At 58.0% G+C, this 18,190-nt stretch overlaps 2 protein-coding genes across 8 annotated transcripts in view; both read right to left on the bottom strand.

Annotated features, from left to right (window-relative positions):
• Positions 1 to 10: 10 nt before the first annotated feature.
• Positions 11 to 7,531, bottom strand: ZNF414 (zinc finger protein 414). 6 transcript variants are annotated; one of them, XM_047833743.1, is made up of 8 exons: positions 7,395 to 7,531; positions 6,359 to 6,671; positions 5,924 to 6,031; positions 5,705 to 5,810; positions 4,811 to 5,154; positions 4,680 to 4,730; positions 4,054 to 4,227; positions 11 to 206 (listed from the first exon to the last, which is right to left on the bottom strand). In XM_047833743.1, the coding sequence occupies exons 1-8, from the start codon at positions 7,395 to 7,397 to the stop codon at positions 127 to 129; spliced, it is 1,179 nt and encodes a 392-aa protein (XP_047689699.1). In that variant the 5' UTR covers positions 7,398 to 7,531; the 3' UTR covers positions 11 to 126. The 6 variants fall into 6 exon arrangements, with proteins under 6 accessions (XP_047689699.1, XP_047689689.1, XP_047689681.1 ...); XM_047833733.1 differs by having other exon boundaries at positions 75 to 206; positions 4,670 to 4,730; XM_047833725.1 differs by lacking the exon at positions 11 to 206 and adding an exon at positions 3,820 to 3,960 and having other exon boundaries at positions 4,670 to 4,730.
• Positions 7,532 to 10,686: 3,155 nt separating this feature from the next.
• Positions 10,687 to 18,190, bottom strand: part of MYO1F (myosin IF) — a 33,422-nt gene continuing 25,918 nt past the window's right edge. The window contains exons 20-28 of one of the 2 annotated variants that reach the window (XM_047833689.1): positions 15,264 to 15,378; positions 15,001 to 15,170; positions 14,157 to 14,302; positions 13,629 to 13,775; positions 13,367 to 13,515; positions 12,812 to 12,895; positions 12,068 to 12,263; positions 11,812 to 11,981; positions 10,687 to 11,136 (exon numbers count right to left, since the gene is read on the bottom strand). In XM_047833689.1, the coding sequence (XP_047689645.1) occupies positions 11,060 to 11,136; positions 11,812 to 11,981; positions 12,068 to 12,263; positions 12,812 to 12,895; positions 13,367 to 13,515; positions 13,629 to 13,775; positions 14,157 to 14,302; positions 15,001 to 15,170; positions 15,264 to 15,378 (1,254 nt within the window). In that variant the 3' untranslated portion in view covers positions 10,687 to 11,059. Of the gene's footprint in view, positions 11,137 to 11,811; positions 11,982 to 12,067; positions 12,264 to 12,810; positions 12,896 to 13,366; positions 13,516 to 13,628; positions 13,840 to 14,156; positions 14,303 to 15,000; positions 15,171 to 15,263; positions 15,379 to 18,190 lie in introns of those variants that run through there. The other variant, XR_007147006.1, reaches the window with a different exon arrangement.

The raw sequence follows: 18,190 nt of genomic DNA, 5'->3' as shown, positions 1-18,190 counted from the left end.
GGAAAGGAGGCGGAGACAGCCTCTGCCTGTCCCCAGATCCTGCCTGGCATTTGAGTTCCCGTCCCGCCTGCTGCTGTGTCTCCATGGCTTTGGGCATCGGCCGTCAGCACATGCCCAACACGGTCACTAGCTTCTTGACTCTCTGTAGTTCTGGGGGCTGGCTGACTTCTGGTCTCCAGGGAGGACTCCTCGGGAGGGCGAGTTCTCTGTGGGTAAGGGGCATGGTCAGCTCTGGGCCAGGAGACCAAGGAGCTGGGGGAGCGTGATGAGGGAGGTCCTTCTGCTGGCTCTTGTTGCCTCATCCGCCTGCCTCATTTCCACACTTCCCCACGGATTCTCAGCTCTGAGCAGGACTTCCCTATTGTAGGGGCAGCTGTCTGTCACATGGGCCATGGACACCGTGGTGGACAGGGGGCCCAGCCCAGATGGCAGATTTGGGGGGGGGGGGTGGCTAGTATATAGGGCCTTGCCTGCTGGGGAGGGAGGGAGTCGGAGGACACCCTAGGTGTCCAGAAGAGGGTGGGAAGAAAATGGAGACAGCGGGGAGACCAGTGAAGAGGGGGTGAAGGGAGGGGCAAAGCCAGCGCTTGTTAGGGTCAGGTGCGCAGACCAGGGGAGAAGATCCCTCCTGGGAGAGTGCAGAGCCCTGATTCTGTTTGGCAATACACGGGAATGGCTTTTACAGAAAGATGGAAGGAAGCTCCTGGAGATTCTGACTTAATTGGCCTGCGCCTGGGGGTTTCTTAAACACTCCGAGGGGGATTCTAATGTGCCCACGGGTCACCCTGAGACCCCATTAAAGTGCAGGTTCTGCCCCAGGTCTGTGGTGGAGCCTCAGATTCCTAGACACCCTAGGTGATGTCCCAGAGTAGCGAGGGTGTAGGAGGATGCGGGAGGTTTGTCTTGAGGGGGCTGTATTCCCAGCTGGAGCCGTTCAGTGGCCGCCCTGCCGTGGAGGCCACCGGCCGCATGGTCGGAAATGACTCCGTTCGCCCCTAAGATGCACAGCTTGAGGATTCTGGAGCCTCTGTGCCCGCCCATCCTCACCACTGCACGGGCAGACATGCACCCTAGGTCACATTCCCAGAATGTGGGTCCCCTCAGGAGTCCTGGGGGATCAGGGGTGATGAGATGTGGGTCCTCCCTGGGTCTCCGGGTGACCGACACTCCCAGTGTTTGGTGAGAGAGGGAAACAAATGAAAGAAAAAGCGCTTATTGGCCAGAAACACACAGTAGGTGCCCAATCCAGGGCAAAGCCAAAGGACTGGACACTGGTGACAATCTGGTGACTCCCCAGGCTCCAGGGCCAGCCACTCCGTGGGGACTCTGGATTTTGCAGTTGGGAGGGCTCCACCCTGGAGAGCCCTATTTTCCCACAGCCCCCCTTATGGGCATTCCCCCAACTACCCTTGGTGTTTGGAGCCTTTCCAGTGGCCGTAGGCTGGTCTGCACAGCGAAGCCATGAACTTGGACAGGCGGGTCCACAAATGGAGCTGCGGGGACCAACCCCCGAAGTGAACATGCGGGCCTCAGTCCGCCTTGGGGAGTTGTGGGGGTGGGAAGGTGTCTGCTGGGACCAGCGTCTGGAACCCTGGTTTAGGGAAGTGTACCGGTTCCAAGCACACGGCGGCGGGGGGGGGGGGGGGGGGGGGGGCGGCAGGGACAGGGGCAGAGTGGGCACGTTCAGCCGTGCACCTGGCTGCCCTGGTCGGAGGTGGGGGTAGAGTAGGGGATGGACACGGCGGTGGAGGCCACGCTGAGCCGTGCACGTGGTCCCAGTGCACGCAGTGGAAGAGGACTGAGCACGTGGGCGGCCCATCCTGGGGCCACGGGGCGCTCGGAGGAGCCAGGGGCCCGGGATGGGGGTGCTCGGATCCGTGTCAGAGGCAGGACTCCGGGACGCGTGCCCAGGAGCCTTCATTCCCCTCTCGGTCTGGTGACAGAGCATGGTCGACAACTGCCAGGCGGTGGGCAGGTACCTGGCCGGCCTCACGGCTGATGTAAGCCGCCTGTAGAGGCTCAGTGTTTCCACGTGACCCGCAGTCTCTTACCAACCTGTCCCCGCGGCGGGGGCAGCCAGGCCAAGTGGACACCTGCAGGGACGCACTTGCTGTCTTTCCCTGTCCCTTCAGATGGACACTCCTGGGCGCCCTCTGCTGGGCAGAGCCGGGGCCCCACGAGGACTCAGCTGTCAGGCATTTTGTGGTTGGGGGAGGGGGGACCATCTGTGGAATCAGTTTGGCCGCATGGGCTTGGTGGGCAGAGGGACGTGAATCACTCAGAAACATTTCCCAAGTGTCCCCCCTCACCTGGTCCCTCTGAATCTTCACAAGGATTCCAGGGAGTGAGCAAGCATCGTGACACCCATCTTAAGGACTAACAAACTAAGAGGTGGGGAGGTTGAATCTTCTCCAGGATCAGAGTCCTGGTTCCGAGGCTCATGGCAGAGAAGAGGAGAGCTCTGAGGGGGCCTAGAGCCCCAGGGTCCCCCGATGGCCCACCTGGCCCCACAGCTGGCGCTCGGCGATACCTGCCTCAGCCTGGGCCTGGAGGTGCTGGTGGACAGACACCTGGCCTAAGCCAGCTGAGTCTCAGCTACAACCCCATTAAGGGCATCACAGCCCTGAAGCCCACCGTGAGATCTCGGGTGGCCACAAAGGCAGGCAGGTAGGTGGGCAGGCGGGCCGATCCTAAGGGCACTCAGACCACCCCCCACACCTGCCTTCAGGAGAGGATGAAGGGCCTCTCTGGAGTTTGGGGCTGTTCACCTGCAAGGAGGCTGGGGCGGTCTTGTTCACCGAAGGGCTATGCTCCCCGGAAGGAGAGGATAAGGGGGAAGAGGAGGGTGGTGAGGGAGGGCATGGGGAGGTTCAAGATGGGCCTCGTGGGCTGTTAGGAGAACACGGTCTCCATCCAGAGAGCCGCGGGGAGCCACGGAAGGGTACCGGGTGGGCATCAGAAGAAACCCCCGTTTCCAGAGGTGATCAGATTGTTGGGGGGTTGGGGAGGGCAGGAGGGTTGTTGCTTCAGGTGCCTGAGGAAGGGAAAGGGTTGAGGCCTGGGCTAGAGGACCGTGGAGCCGGGAGGGAGGCAAGACGCAGGAAGGAAAACTAGCCTCTGAAGGGTGGCTGTCAACAACGCAGAAGGCTTTCACATTCAGGAGGCTCGGCCCGCTGGGTTTTGGTGACTACAGGGCTGGGACAGCAGTGTGGCCCCAGAGTTTGAACGCGGACCCAGGACTGACTTCCCAGGAAGGAAGGGAAAGTCCTTGTGGTTGGAAGACTGAAAGGGAAGTGGTGAAGAGGGAGGAGCCAGGCCCCCTGGGGCTGGCTCTGACCCACCTTCCTCTTCAGAGCTGGCCTAGGGGGAGAGGTGAAAGCAGGGAGCCAAAGAGGAGGGTCCCCAGGACAAAACCTGAGCCTAGCCTGCCTGAGTGCCCAGCCCTGGGGGCCCGGCCCTGTCACCTGTGAGTCCACACCAGCCTCAGGATTGGCGAGTGGCTCCAGCTGGGCCAGGCCCTGCCTCCCAGCCTGTCCTACCCCACTGATTCCTGGGACTTTTAAATAAACGTGGGATTTCCATCCCATCTGGTTTCTGGAAATGGTGGGGCAAGACAGGACACTGGCAGTCCTAACTGCTGCCGGACAGGGTAGCACTGACCCGGGTCCCGGTGTTAAGGTGAGGTTGAGGGGAAGCTTGTCCCCTCCCAAGGTATGGGCATCCCAGGGCTGCCAGACTGTGCATTGGGAGGGGCAAGGGACCCAGACACAGCACAGGCTGGCTCATCGCGTCTCCTTTATTGTCCCCCCACCCTCTCCATCTTAGGCCCCGCGAAAACGACAAAACTACCCACACCCCCAGTTGAGCCCCCCTCCCCCCGCCGGATTCAGAACGGCGAGAAAACCGGACACTCCCCCTCTGCCAGCAGCGGAGACACCTTGGGTGCAAGCGGGGCCGGGTCTGGGTGGGGCAGAGGAGGGGGCGCCTGAGCCTCGGCCCCGCCCCTCGCCTCGGGGCCCCCGCCCTCCCCACCCGCGCGCTCCTCGGCCTTACCCGGCGGCGCGTCGGGGCGCGGCTGCCCGGGCGCCGGGGCCGCGGGGGCGATGGGGCGGTGGTCCTCCAGGTGCAGTGTCATGGCGGGCCGCGAGGCCGTGGAGAAGGCGCACTGCATGCACGAGTAGCGGCCGCGCGTGTGCTCCCACACGATGCGGCTCGGGGCCGCGTGCCCTGCGGGCAGGCGGGGCCCCCGTCAGTCCCGGAAGACCCTTCCACCCCCAAGGATGGCGGACGAGGACGAGTGCGGGTCAGATCTTTCCCCGCCTCCCCATCGGCTCCCGTGCACGGGCGGGTTTGGTCTGGCCGATCCACTTCCCCGGATCGCGTCCCACCCCTCCGTAACTGGGGACACTAAACTTGTATCCGAATGCCCCGCTCCTACCCCTTGGAGCCACCGCAGGGGGAAGGACTCGTGAACCGGGCGCGGGTTTTACACGGAAACGCCGGCGCAGACGAAGGCGCGGGGGCCAATAATTTTTAAGGCAAAATCTTGTATTTCGTGGGTAGCAGTTGTGGCCACCTGGGAAGGGGTGGGCAACGCTGCCTCCCAGCATCCCCTGGGCCTGGCAGGGCGCAAGACAGAAATTCCCCTCCACCCGTCCCTGGTGGTCACCTGCACGCACCTGAGGGTGCGTCGGAGCCGCCCTGGGGTCTTCGCGGGCTGCCGCCGGCACCTGAGGTAAACGGGCGGGTCAAGGTCAGAAGTCTGCGCGAGCTCAGTTCACCCTTCAGGCGGCCCTGTTCCCACACTCACCTTGGCTCTTTTTCCAGACTGCGGCGCTGGAGGCGGGCGGCCCGGGCGCCGCAGCCAGGAAGGGGCGCAGGCGCGGGGGGGTTAGGCCAAAGGGCGCGGGGTTCAAGTAGGGCAGGAAGGGCCCGGTGGGGGCGGGGGCGGGGGTCGTGAAGGGCTCGAGCAGCGGGAACGGCAGGCCCGGCGCGGACGCAGCGTCTGACTCCTGGGGACGTTCGGACGCCGGGGGCTCCTTGTCGAGGGCAGGGGGTGGTGGCGGGGCTGGGCTCTGCGCATGCTCGGCGCAAACATGCAGATGCTTGAAGAGCGAGCGGTGCGTGCGGAAGCGCAGGAGGCAGTTCTCACACCTGGGGGCAGGCACAAGGCTGGGCTGGGTCTCCTGGGGGACAAGGGTAGGGCCTATCCGATACTACCTGGGGGGCCGCCGCGCGAGGTCGGGAAGTAAGGAAGAGAGCATAAAGCCCAAATCACATATCTCCCACTTGCGGGGGAGAAGCTTGCTCTAAGCGCCCCCCAGTGTGGCCGCGACCCTTCCAGACCCCTCCGAGTCCTTGCCCTGGGAAAACGAGATAGGAGGTCTCAATTTTGACTTAAGCGGCCGGTTTTCCTCCAGGCAGGGAAGGAGGGGCTGGGCGGAGACACAGCACGTATGCTCCGCCCCTTTCCGAGCTCGGGCCTCCGCGTCTCTGGGACTCGCTCCAGCAACCAGTCCCTTTAGGGCAGGTAAGGGCAGGCCTTGCTCGAGGCTGCGCCCACTGCCAGGACCAACCCCCTTGACTAGAAAGGGACAAAGGCCTGGACCCCAGATGGTGGCAATCAAACCAGGGGTGGGAGAAGCTGCCTGGGGCCTGGTCACAGGTGGAGCACAGGTGGAAGTCGAGATGGTCAGGGTCTCACTTGAAGTAGCGATTGGGTTTGTAGTGCAGCTTGCCATGTGCCACCAGTTCCTGCATGGTGGGGAAGGTCTCGGTGCAGCTCAGGGCGGAACAGCGGAAGAGCTTGCCTGGCGGGGCACGGATGAAGGACACAGGAGTGGAGACCGGAGGCCAAGGCTGGCCTGGAGGCTCTGCCTGCCTCCCACCCCAGCTGCCTCCCCACCACCTGCTCTGGCCCTACCTTCCAGGGACTGTGTGGGTGGGCAGTGGGTACGCAGATGCTGTGCCAGGTCTCGAACACTGGGGAAACTGAGGCAGCATCCAGGGCTGGAGCAGGGTATCTGCTTCCCTGAAGGATGCACAGAAGTGGAGGGGGTGTCACTCACCCTTCCCCCATCCACGCTGTCCAGAGTTCTGCCCCAGAGAGGCTGGAATGACGCTACTGGTTTCCTATCAAGGCCTTTACCCTCTGCTTCCCCCACCAGACTGAGCTACCGGAGGGCAGGGGCTGAGCTGGCGTGGCTCATCACTGTAGCCACAGCCTGGCGCGCACCTGGTGCTCAACGGTGATTCCCTCTAGATGAGCCCCAAGTCTGGAGATACTCTGTACTCCTCTCCATTATTCCAAGGCCTGTAACCCTCCCCGCCCCCCGCAGAAGGTTCCATCACAGATCACCTGGTTGTTGGCGTCGTCTGGGAGGCCTCAGGTCCTCGCTGGTCCCCGAGACTGTGCTGGTTGGGCCAAGGCCAGATCCAGGGCCAGGCTGGCCACTGTCTGGGGCTGAAGGAGCACCCTGCTGGGACCCTCCAGGCCCTCCGCGGTCCCACACTGGGGGTGTGGCTGCCCGGTCAGGGCCTGGGTCCTCCCCCATGGAAGAGGGGGGGGCTGCGGCAGCCGCGACTGGGGACAACACCTCCTTGTCAGTCTCACTGAAGCTGGACTCTGCAGTGGCCGGCATGTCCGGGCTGGGCCCCGAGGGTTCCTCCTCCTAGTGGAAGGAAAAAGCAGGGGGAACCCCTCTGGGCCCACGTCGGCCTGGATCAGCCAGGGTCACCCCTCCCGCCCCGCCAAGACCGCTGGACATTTGTGAAGTAGCGAATGCCCTGGAGACATCACCTGGATGGTCAGCCCCCGTCCTAGGGAATCATCATCAAGGGAGGGCAGGAGGGAAAGAGTGGACTGAGCCTCCTGTGTTCCACCCTCTGAGAGGGAACTGGAAGGTGACCCAATCGCAGAAAGGGGTATGTCAACAATATCTCATGTGAAAGAAGTCCCTCGACCCAAACTAGGGCCGGTGGGATGTCCCTTACACGGCAGAGGCGTGGCCTACAGGGAGCGGGCGGGACGAAGATTATACAGACGGGGCTCTGAATAGGGCGCCGCTAGGAACATGCTGGAGGGGCCAGGAGTGGTCCAGTGGATCGTGTGAGGACGGAAATATACACCCTCCCGGCTCCAGCTGTGCAGTCGAACCTGGGGGTGCTAAGACCCGGATGTAAAAGGACCAGGGGCGGAGCCCAAGCGCTGTAGGCGTGGCCCAGTCGAAGCCAGGCCAGGAAGCAGGGGTGGGGTGCTTCCCCAAGTGACAGCCAGCGGCGGGAGAGTGCCCGGATGTGGGGGCGGGGTCGACCGGACGGTGCGCTTGCGACAGGGCCGCGCCCCGCCGGTACCCGCTGGTTCGTCGCGCCCGAACCCCCGGCGCCGCGCTCACCATCCTCGACCCAGCTCAGCCTCTTGTTCCTGCGACTCCGGCGGCTCCGGCTGAGGCTGTGGCGACTCCCTGGACGGCCGCGGGCTTGCGCTCACGTCGGCGCCATTTTCCGCCTGCCAGCTCTCGCGAGAGCGGGGCAGGCCCTGCGCAAGACGCCCCCCGAGGGGGCGGAGCCTGGGATCTGGGTCCTCCTGGAGAGCCGTATAGGCGGCGCTCGCTACGGGTTTGCAAGCCCGGGCCTATCAAAGAGTTCCCCTTTAAAAGTCTGTGCCCAGGGATCCTGGCTTAAAATCCTTCGGAACCTCTGTTCTCCTTTGCAAAATGGGTATCTTTATCCCCTCCCTTCCCGTCACCCGCTCTCGAAGGGGGGCACACAGCCGTTCTTCTGTTTGAAGAGGTCGTGATGATTGGGCTGCCTCTTTAGAGGGAAATTGCCAATGATCGTCAAAATTGTCAATGAACTTACTTCTGAAGTTGAAATGGGCCCCTTGTGATAGCCAAGGGCGAGAAACAAGCCAAGGGCAAGCAACCTGACCTCAGGACAGGTGTAGTTTAAGGATGGAGAGCCCTGGGTGGAATGAGTCACCTATCCATCCTACATTCCTTGAGCGCCAGCTGTGTGCTAGGCATTGGGTACCCGAGAACAAACATCCTTGCCCTCAGGGCAAGGGACTGTGCCTCAGGGGCCTGCTCACATTTTAAAATAGGGAGACAGACAATGAATCAACAAATACAAAAAAACCATCTTAGATTATATTAAGTGCTACAAAGAAAAAAACACACACACACACACACATGGAAGAGAAACCTCTCTGGGAGTTGACTTTTGAGCTGTTATCTGATGGTCAGGAAGGAGTGAACAAATGGAAGGTCAGGGGACTCTGGGAAGTGGGTAGTGGGTGCAAATGTCCTGACGTGGAGAAAGGCAAGCTTGTCTTTTTCAAGGATTAGTGAGGAGATCGGCTTACTGCTGAAACAGAGTGGAGGCAGGGTATGGAGGTCAGAAAGTGAACTTGGTGCAGGGAAGGTCGGTCACACAGCGCCTTGTGAACCATGGAGAGAGAGCAAGGAGTGTGGTTTCTGTTCTCACCATTGATGAATTTTTAGCAGGGGGAGGTCCACCATTTGATTCCTGGGTGTTTGGAGGGTGGGCAATTGGGGGGATGGTAAAGTGGATCTTTGATCTCAGATCTCTATAATACATTGTGTAATATTCAAGAGGTGTCTCTTGAGTTCTGGGCAAGTATAGACTTTATGTGCAGTGTATTTTCATCTGTGTACATAAGATGTACCTATGTGCCTTTATATGCAGAGATACTATTGGAAGGAGACATTAAAAAACTGGGGAGGGGAACAGATTTTCAAGTGAGGGTGAGACAGACTTTTCACACGTGCTGTTTGAATTTTAAAAAAAAATGTTTTTTTTTATTTGTCATTAATACAGTTAAAAACTCATAAAAAAAAAAAACAACAGATAATTTGGGGCACCTGGGTGGCTCAGTTGGTTAAGCATCCAACTTTTGATTTTGGCTCAGGTCATGATCTCATGGTTCGCGAGATCAAGACCCGTGTCGGGCTCTACACTGGGTATGGAGCCTGCTTGGGATTCTCTCTCTCTCCCTCTCTCTCTCTCTGCCCTTCCCCTGGTTGCTCTCTCTGTCTCTCTCTCTCCCTCTCTCAAAATAAATAAACTTAACACAAAACCCAAACAGATCATTTGGTGCTGGGTGGAGGTGTCTTTGTGTGTGGAGGGGGGGTTGGTGCAATCTGGGGAAGGGTGGGATGAGGCCTCAGAAGGACAGGCCACCCAAGGAAGGGAGAGGAGGGGCCAGGCTTAAGAAATTCTAGAAGTCAACAGGATGTGGGGCTGTGGAGTGGGCAGGGCCAAGGTGATTCTGAGGTTTGCAGTCTGAAGATGCTGTAACCTAGACGTGAGGCCCAGAATGTGCTACTTCCTGCAAATGGGCTGACTGCCATGGCAATGCGGCCCCAGGGCTGTACCCCAAAATATCAAGGGGCAGGCAACCTGCATGGTGAGTTCAGGGACAGAGAAGGGAGGCGGAAGCCCCGAGTCCTCTCCAGGAAATGCCCAGCTGATGAGGTTGGTGGCTTATGTAGTTCCTCCCCAGCCTGTCCTAGCATTTAAGTGTCATAGAGAGCTACACAGTGGTGGTTGGGCAGTGGAGGGGCAAACGCCAGAGATAGAGGAAACCAGGGACATTCAAGCGACAGGTTAAATGCTTTTGTATAATTGTTGGCTAATAAAAGAGTTGGTGAGGACCAGTTGCAACCTTGTGATTTTTTTGTTTGTTTGTTTCCAGCCCGCTCAGCTTCCCACGATAGGTACAGAAGAGAGAGGGTTCAGACCTGCAGAAGGTTCTGCTGGACAGTCTTTCACTGATACCTCATCTCCCATGGGTAGGTGTCCTCTGTCCGGACTTCTGTCACAGTGGAGATCGGTGTATGTGGTGCTTGCCATCAAGATCTGCTCACGCCAACCCTTTTCTTCCATCTCTTGGCTCCTCCAGCAATGCCCGCCCCTTCTCTGCATTCCCTCTCCCTGCCCCTGGCCCTTCTCTGGCCCAGTCCTGACACCAGGAGTCTGGCTCTGTCTCTCCTGGACTGGCTGCTCTTTGAGGGCTGAGCACAGAGTGGGTGTCCATCTGGAAAGTCAGGATCCTTACGCTCAGACCATGGCAGGCCCCCCAGCAGTTTCCAGCTGTATCTGCAGAGAGTTCTGAAAGGCTCAGACTCCATCACTGATTTGGAAACATCTGGGGAGACCAGTAGCCAGGCTGATCCCCTAAATTCATAACAGTAAGTGCAGAAAGCCAGGGCCATGGAATATCAGAACCAGTCCTGACCCCAAGTGAGTGAGAGCTAAGAAGGCACAGACATGGGGTGGGGGGCAGGGGCCGGGGGTGGCCCAAGGTGCATTGTGAGGGGTTGTGTGGGACCTGCCTCCCTCCTCAGGGTCCAGGCAGGTCCCAGATGGGTCTGGGGGCTGCAGATTCAAAGCTGACAGGACCCACCAGACCATTTTCTGCAGGAAAGCAGGGATGCACATGGCCAACAGTGGGTGAGCCAGTGAGTGAGCAAACTCCAGCTTTGGGAGAGGCCAGGTGGGGGCATACATGAGTTCAAGGCTTGGCTCCGTGGAATCTTGGGCACATGATGAAACTTCTCCCAGCCTCCATTTTTTTTCACCTGCAATTGGGGTATATTTGGGGCACCTCCCTCATGGGGTTGTGAGATGGTAGTTCTTGTTAACGCTCAGTAAATTAATCCACGCTTTCACCTGGCCAATGTTTATTGCCTCAGTGGTGAGAGAAAGAGGGGGGCGGATCTCACCTGTCAAGGTGTGCCCCCAACTGTGCTTGGCACTTGGCCCACGGGACACAACTCACGTATATGCACAAGGCAGCTGGGAGGTAGATTCTGATGTTAGCCCTGTTTGACCCAGGAGGCAATGCGTGTGACCTGGGGGAGGCCAGGGCCCTGCGGTGGCTGCAGGGGTGAGCCCCAGCCCCAATGGTGACCCAGAGCCTGGGCCGGGCTGGACGCTACAGGACTGGACCTTCTGGCCAATGCGGCCAAGGAAAACGAGGCCCCTGCCGGCAGGGCCTGGCAGGCAGTCGGGCAGGAGGCAGAATCCGGGGCGTCTCTCAGATCTTCTCCACGTAGTTTCCTGGGAAGAGGCCCTCCTGGCCATGCAGCCGGCCTTTCCACCAGCCGGAGGAATCTGTGGGTGCGAAGGGAGTGTGAGGCGGCACCCCGCTTGCCCGGGGGACGGCTTTCATGCTGGCTCTGCGCCTGTCTTATTCATTTCCACTGGCGTGGCAGAAGGCAGACGCTGAAGAGAACTGTCCACAGATGGAAGGGAGGGAGGGATGGACACATGGTTTTCCTGCCACTGCCTCACACTCTGTCACATTCTAGACCATTCTCTTGTGCTCTTCCCTCATCGTCTCTTCCTACAGGCGCCTCCCCACACTCCCCATGATGGACCAGTTAATAACCCCATTGGGGCTCCCCATGTACCCGCAGGGGGTGCTGTTGAGTCCCAAGCCCCTCTGGGGGCAGCCCAGGGGACTAAGGTAGGAGGTGGCCTGGGTCATCTGGGCATGGCCCATTTTTTACTCACGAGGGGTCTCTTGAGGTAGGTTCTGCTATTAGCCCTGTGCTTGACAGGAGAGAAAATGAGGCCCAGGGATTGGGTGTGCTGCTGTGAGGCCAGGTCCCCAGAGTGGCTTAGGAGGGAACCTCCAGACCCAAGGCCTTCGGGCGTATGCAGCCACTGGCCCGGAAGAGAGTATCTCCAGATGGGTCTGGTTGCTTCTGTTCTCCTCGGGAGAATGGGGGGGGGGGGGGGGGGAGGGTTGCAGGAGAGCAGGAATGGGGGGTTTCACACACACACCTTCCATGAGGATCTCGATGACCTCGTTCACGTTGAAGCTCAGCTCGTCCACGTCTTGGCCCACGTACTGGTACAGGGCCCGGCACCGTGGGCCATGCGTCCGAGGCTGGGGCTTGGGTCGGCCCACGCCCGGCACAGGTCGCTGTCCCACACTGCGCTTCCTCTGCATGCTGTGGGCACAGGCAGCGCCCATCAGAGTCCAGACACTCCCCTGCCCCCTGTGCACATCCTGGGGCTGCCCTCTTTCCTCACCTACCCTGCCACACCCTGGTCAGGCACGTTAAGGAATTCTGTGTTGTGCTCCGAGGGGGGCCGTGCCCGGGGGCGTCTGCTGGCCCTCAGGGCTGACGACGGAGGGCCCCGGGGAGGCTGCTGGAAGCCCCCTCCAGATGGGATCTCTAGGGGCAGGTCCCCTCTTCTGGCCAAGGGGGGCACCCCATTGCGGTCCAGGCCTGCGGCAGGAGCAAGAGTGGGGGCATTTATCAGGGTGATGGTAGGAGCATTTGGGGAGGATTTGGCTCCAAGTTCCTCATCTGAGGGAGAAGGCAGCCAGCCACATGCTCGACTCAGCATGGTAAGTGCTGGCCCAGAGGGAGGCCCTTCAGGGGTTAAGATTTCCTCTATCCTGTTCTGTAGGAGGGCTTTTGTGGGTGGGTCTTGGAGGATGAATAGGAGGTCAAGCTGAGAGAGAATTTGGGAGACCAGAGGAGCAAAGAGCCCTAGCAAAGGCTTGGAGATAAGAACAAATTGGTTAAATTGGCCAAATAAGATGTAGCTTGCATGACAGGAGTCGAAGATGGGAGGAGAGAAGAGGTCGGTGGTTAGCTAGGGTTGGATTCTGAAGGGTTTTGAATATCAAACTAAGCTTAGTCTGTATTTTGTGGAAGATGGGGAGCTATGGAGAGCTCTGGGCAGAGAACAGAGTGGCCCACTCTGCTGACAGCAGGTCTGGCTTAAGTCATGGAGCACACAAAAGACAAGGGAAGACACGTCTTCTCACCTCTGGGAGGCCCAGGGGCTGCCCGGGTGGGGGCCTGGGCTGCCCTTCGAGGTCTTCCCTGGGCCATTCCCTTCCGTGTAGGCTCTGAAAGGGGAAAGGACATGGGAATTTAAACGGTGGCCGGACCGCAGCAGGCTCTTGGCCCCGCCCACAAGTCCAGTCTACCCTGTGGCTCCGCCCCGGGCCCCGCCCCCTCAGACTCACTGGCTGTCCCATCAGCACCGACCCTGGAACCCTGGCTCTGCCCAGTAATTGGCTCCTCCCCCCAGGACTCACCTCTCATTGGCCTGGCTCTCTGGTCCCGCCCATAGTGGGGGGGGAAAATCGCTTCCGTGGCCCCGCCTCCTCCACATTTCTCTCCCACTCATTGGTTACCTCGCTGACCCAGCCCTCCCCGTGGCTGCGATCTCCCTATTAAATATCTCCAGACTCACCCCTCCACGGCCCTCACCTGCTCTCGACCCGGCCCCACGGCCTTGATTTGTCCCCCTCGCTGGCCCCGCCCCCACAGGTCCCGCCTCTTTGGCTCCGCCCTCCAGTTCTGCGCAGACTCACTGGAGCTTTTGGGCAGCCCGTCACCCACGCCGACCGTGAGGGCCCGGCCGCTAGCCTTGAGCACAGCCACGTCGCCGGAGCCACGGGAGAAAGTGACACTGCGGGTGCCACCTCCGCCCCACCCCTCCTTCTTCACTCGGAACTGTAGTCTGTGGGGAGAGGAGGCAGCTGCGGGGAGGCCCACTCCCCAAGCGCGGTGGGAGAGGGGGCGCCGTGCTCAGCCCAGCCCGGGGACGCGGGCGGGGAGGGGGGGGGGGCGTACGTGTCGCTGAAGGTGAGGGGCAGGGCCCTCCGCGCCGCCTCCTCGAAGCGCTTGCTCAGGAGGCTGATGAATTCGGTCTTGAAGACGCTCTCCAGGAAGCTGTCGGCCGCGTCTTCTTGGAGGATGAAGAAGTCGTCCTGCCGCGTGCTGGGGGCGGGGCGGGGTGGGAGGAAAGGCCGGTGAGAGGGGTAGTGATGGTGGCAGGACTGACCTGTGAGATGCGACGGGGAGGGTCGGGTGAAGGCAAGTGAGGGGTGACGCAGGCCGGGGAAAAGGCGGGGGGCGGGGAATGGCAAGGAGCTGGGGTAGATGGTCAGAGAGAAGCGGCAGGTGAGGGGACAGGTGCTGTTGGCAAACAGGGATCGTGAGTGTGGGGGCAGGGGCAGGTGACAGGTAGGGCCTAGAGGGTCACAGGTATAGGGGTAGGTAGCACGGTGGGAGTGACAGATGGGGGAACCAGTGTGAAGGCACCTGAAGATGACAAGGGGCAGATGAGGGTGAGTGGGGCAGGCGAGGGCCTGGCCTCACCTGAGGGAAACTCCCCGAAGGGCCTGGATCTCCACCTTCTTCTTCAGGATCTCACGCACCTGGCCCTTCTCTGGTCCTTTCTTCACCTTCTCCCGCCCGATCATATACACACACTTGGGCGTCAGGATCAAGTCCCTCTTGATGGGCTGTGAGGACGCAGGACCAGAGCTGGTGGCTGGAGCCCTGGACATGGGCCGCCTGGCTCTAGGGGATCAGCCTCGGGGAGGGGGGTGGTGAAGGACAGGCCAGCTGAGGGCTTCCCTCCATGTGAAGATATAGGAGTGGTTATGTTACGTAAGAAATAGGAGGCTAAGTAAGGGTATATTGGCTAGAGAGAGGTTTCTGGGCCATTGAGCAGGTACAGGATTGGTGAGGGTGTACCTGCTGGACGTGGGTGCCCAGGCCAGGTGAGAGTGCACCCGTGCTACAGGTGTATCTGGGCCAGATGAAGATATGGCTAGCTGACCGATCCATCTAGACTGTCTGAGGGTATACTTAATGGATAGTTGTGTCCGGGATAAGTGAGGGTGGTCCTATGGTCAGGGCTTCTGGGTGAGGTAAGGGTGCAATTGTGGACCTGTGTCTGGCCAGGTGCAGCTATATGTGATGGGCAGGTGTGTCTGGGCCGTATGAGGGCATGTTTAATACACTACTTGAGTGTATACCTGCGGACAGGTGTATCTGGGCCGGATGAAGGTGTACCTGTGATGGGACAGATGTATCTAGGCAGGGTGTGGATGTATACCTCAGGACAGGTGTATCTGGGCCGGGTGAGGGTGTACCTGTGGTGGGGATGCCAGCCTGAGGCCAGGGCCCCAGACATGTCCCCCTGCTAGTGCCTCACCTTGAAGCGGCGGTCGTACTTGGTGACCGAGTCAGCGAAGTCCACGCGTTCCCTCTTGCCCAGGAACTGACGCAGCTCCGGCCGCTCCTCTAGCCCCAGGTAGTCCCCGACGAAGTTCCGGTTGATGCTGTTCCGTCTCCGCTCCTTCTTGTTCAGCAGGATGTTGGACGCTGTGGAGACACAGGGTGGGGGGCAGAGGTTGTGGCCTGGCTCCTCCGAGTCGGTCTGTCCCCTCCCTGAGCCCCCCACCTGCAGGCTCTCACCTTCCTCCCGCATCTCTTCGTACTTCCGGACTGCCACATGGCGTCGCCAGGCCTTCTGGATGGTGCGGGCAAAGCCATCGAACTTCCGCTCTCGCATCTCCTCCAGAAGGAAGAGCTGGGCAAAAGAGGGGCGGTGGGTCTTTCCCGATTCCACCCCCACCCACTTGCTTTTGCTTATGGGCACCTGCACACGTGCACAGATGCTATGGTCAAAACATTTTTTTCTTTCTCCAAATGACCGGACACAGGGTTCCCTCCCGATATGGGGCACAAGCCCCCGTGCAAAATTGTAACCGTGGGCTGGTCTTGTGGGCTTCAAATCCCAACTCTGCCTCTGACCAGCTGTGCAGGCTCACCAGACATGGCATAACGTCACAGTTTCTGACTCTGCTAATTAAGGGGATGGCATGTCGCCCATGTGTGGTGCACCCCAGTTTCACAGATGGTAGGAATGTGAACCAATGTGCATCTTAGAAGACCAACACGATACTGTAAATATGAAAACCTGATGTACAGGACTGTGCTGTACCCAGAGACCATCTGGTTGTTCAGTGTACAACCTGCACAGCCATACATGCCAGCCCTGGAAAAGAAGCCTTTTTGCAGAAAGCAGACTTCTGACTTTTAAGAGTCTCTGTCCAGAGGGGATTTACGGTATAAACTATCATAGTGCGAGTCAGAGTTGAAATGCCGTGAAGGACGTCTATTCACTTAGGATAATAGCAGCGAACTTATCAAGGAGAGGAACTCACTGGATATGAAGCTATAAATCTACAGTAATAAGAACAATGGGGGTGCTGGTCAGAGAAGAGGACAACCTATTGCAGTAGGACAGATGGCTCGGGAACATTGTCATTCAAACAGAAATTTAGCAATAAAAGGGACAGCATTGTCAGTCAGGGAAATACTGAAATGGAAACTATTGAAAATAAAATTAGGCATTCTTGAGAAAAATAATTAGCACGTCACCCAGAGGGATTTGTCAAATACACTGACATCACATCACTGCTTAAAGCCTGGCTGCCTGCTTTGCTGACCAAGATGGTTGACGGCTGATGAAACCCCAGGGGTCCCTGCAGGGACTAAAATAATTCTGCAGATACTTGGCTCAAATGCAGTTTAAAAAACATACCTTGGAGGACTTTTAAAGCTGTGGGTGTTCATAAATGTTCATGGAAGGTGGGGAATCTTCACCAGGAAGAAAAAAAAAAAAAAAAACAACCCACCACGACCACAGCTTTACATCCTGCAGGGAATCGAGTGGCGTTTCTGTATCGTTTTGTTTCTCAGGCTGATATCCTGTGGATCAGTGGGTCTGTGTACAAAGCGTGTCCAACTACTGCTTGGGGGGCAGTCGGTGCATTTTGGAGTTCGCTGAGGGGATGACAGGTAGGAATAAAGGGAGAACAGCCTTACAGAAGCAGGGTGGGCCAGTCAGCCAGGAGTCCTCCTTCCCTTAGCTGTTTAGGGGAGATGAGACTAGTGTCCTCCAACCTCGTTATTTCTGCTCAGGGAAGGGGATTTGTGTTCATTGTTGGGAGAGGAATCTTCCTGTCCACAGAGTTTGAAATTCATCTCCTTCATATGCAGAGGGCAGATCAGGGTGTGCTTAAGGTGGGTGAGACAGGCCCCCAATCTGAGCTTATCCTGGTGTGCTGGGTTGAATAGTGTTTCCCCGAAATTCATGTCCACCCAGAACCTGTGAATGTGACCTTAACCTGGAAAGAGGGTCTTTGCAGATGTAATCAAGTTAAAATGAAGTCATGCTACAGTGGGGTGGGGGTGGGCCCTCCCTGAATCCAGTATGATTTGGTTTCTTTAGAAGAAGAGGGAAATTTGGACCCAGACACAGAGGAGAAGGTCGTGTGATGACAGAGGTAGAGACTGGAGTGATCAAGAATGGCAAGGATGGCCGGCACCCACCGGAAGTTAGGGAGAGTCAAGGAAGGCTCTTCCCTGCAGACTTGAGAGGGACCGTGGCCCCGCGGACACATTGATTTTGGATTTCCAGCTTCCAGAAACGTGAGAAAATTAATTTCTCTTGGGTTAAGCCATCCAGTCGGCGGCACTTCACTACAGCAGCCACAGGAAAGGAACACACGCAGCGTGACGGGCAGGGAAGGCCAGCAGGTGTGTGAAACAGCCAAGGATAGTTTGAGTTCATGTGTACAAGGAGCCAAATTCAAATCAGAATCATCCCAATGTGGGCTGGCTGGCAGAGTCCCCACCTCCGTTAGGGTGACTTAATTCTTTGATCAATTGTGATACAGCATAGTTATAAACTGTTACAAAACTGTATCCAGTTTTTTCCTGTGCAAATTTTCAGTCTTGTTTTTCCTTACATCATTTTTCCACCAAACTTTTCCCTGTGTGAATTTCATTGTTTCCGGCCGTGGAAATAATTTTTGTCAGAATATGATTTTACCTTAGATAGCCTTAGCCAGTGCTAGCCTTGTTGACTCTGTTTTTGTTTGTTTGTTTGTTTGTTTGTTTGTTTTTTCCCAGCGTCAATTTTTACATGTTTCTTTCGGAGTCAGATTTTGCAAACTGCCTGTAACCAGCAGGATGGATTCTCTTTCTCTGTCTCTCCCATCCTCTTTTTCTGACCCTCCCTCCCTTTCTTTCTCAACTGCTACAATTTGAATTGTTCCCGATTAGTTCCAGTCATGGGCAATTTTGGTTTGTGATGCTAGTTTCTGTCAGTAAAAAGATCTACTCTGGATGCAATTCCAGACTGTTCTCATTTCTTGGAGCAGAGCACATCCATAGGGAAAGCTCTAGAGATCGGTACGGACAAGTTTGGGGGACAGAGAACCCGACCTCCCGAAACAGACTATTTTCTTTTTCTTTTTTCTTTTCTTTTCTTTTCTTTTCTTTTCTTTTCTTTTCTTTTCTTTTCTTTCCGTTCCTTTTCCTTTTCCTTTTCC

This window comes from Prionailurus viverrinus, chromosome A2, assembly GCF_022837055.1.
Source record: "Prionailurus viverrinus isolate Anna chromosome A2, UM_Priviv_1.0, whole genome shotgun sequence".
In the NCBI taxonomy this organism is placed as follows: Eukaryota; Metazoa; Chordata; class Mammalia; order Carnivora; family Felidae; genus Prionailurus; species Prionailurus viverrinus.
This window is presented reverse-complemented; position numbering and strand designations above follow the sequence as displayed.

What these genes read in the sequence shown, in the direction of transcription:
- ZNF414 (XM_047833713.1), bottom strand. An exon ending in CAGACGACGCCAACAACCAG is followed by an intron (nt 6,032 to 6,358) that starts GTGATCTGTGAT and finishes TGCATCCTTCAG; the next exon opens with GGAAGCAGATACCCTGCTCC. An exon ending in AAACCCAATCGCTACTTCAA is followed by an intron (nt 5,155 to 5,704) that starts GTGAGACCCTGA and finishes GCCTGCCCCCAG; the next exon opens with GTGTGAGAACTGCCTCCTGC.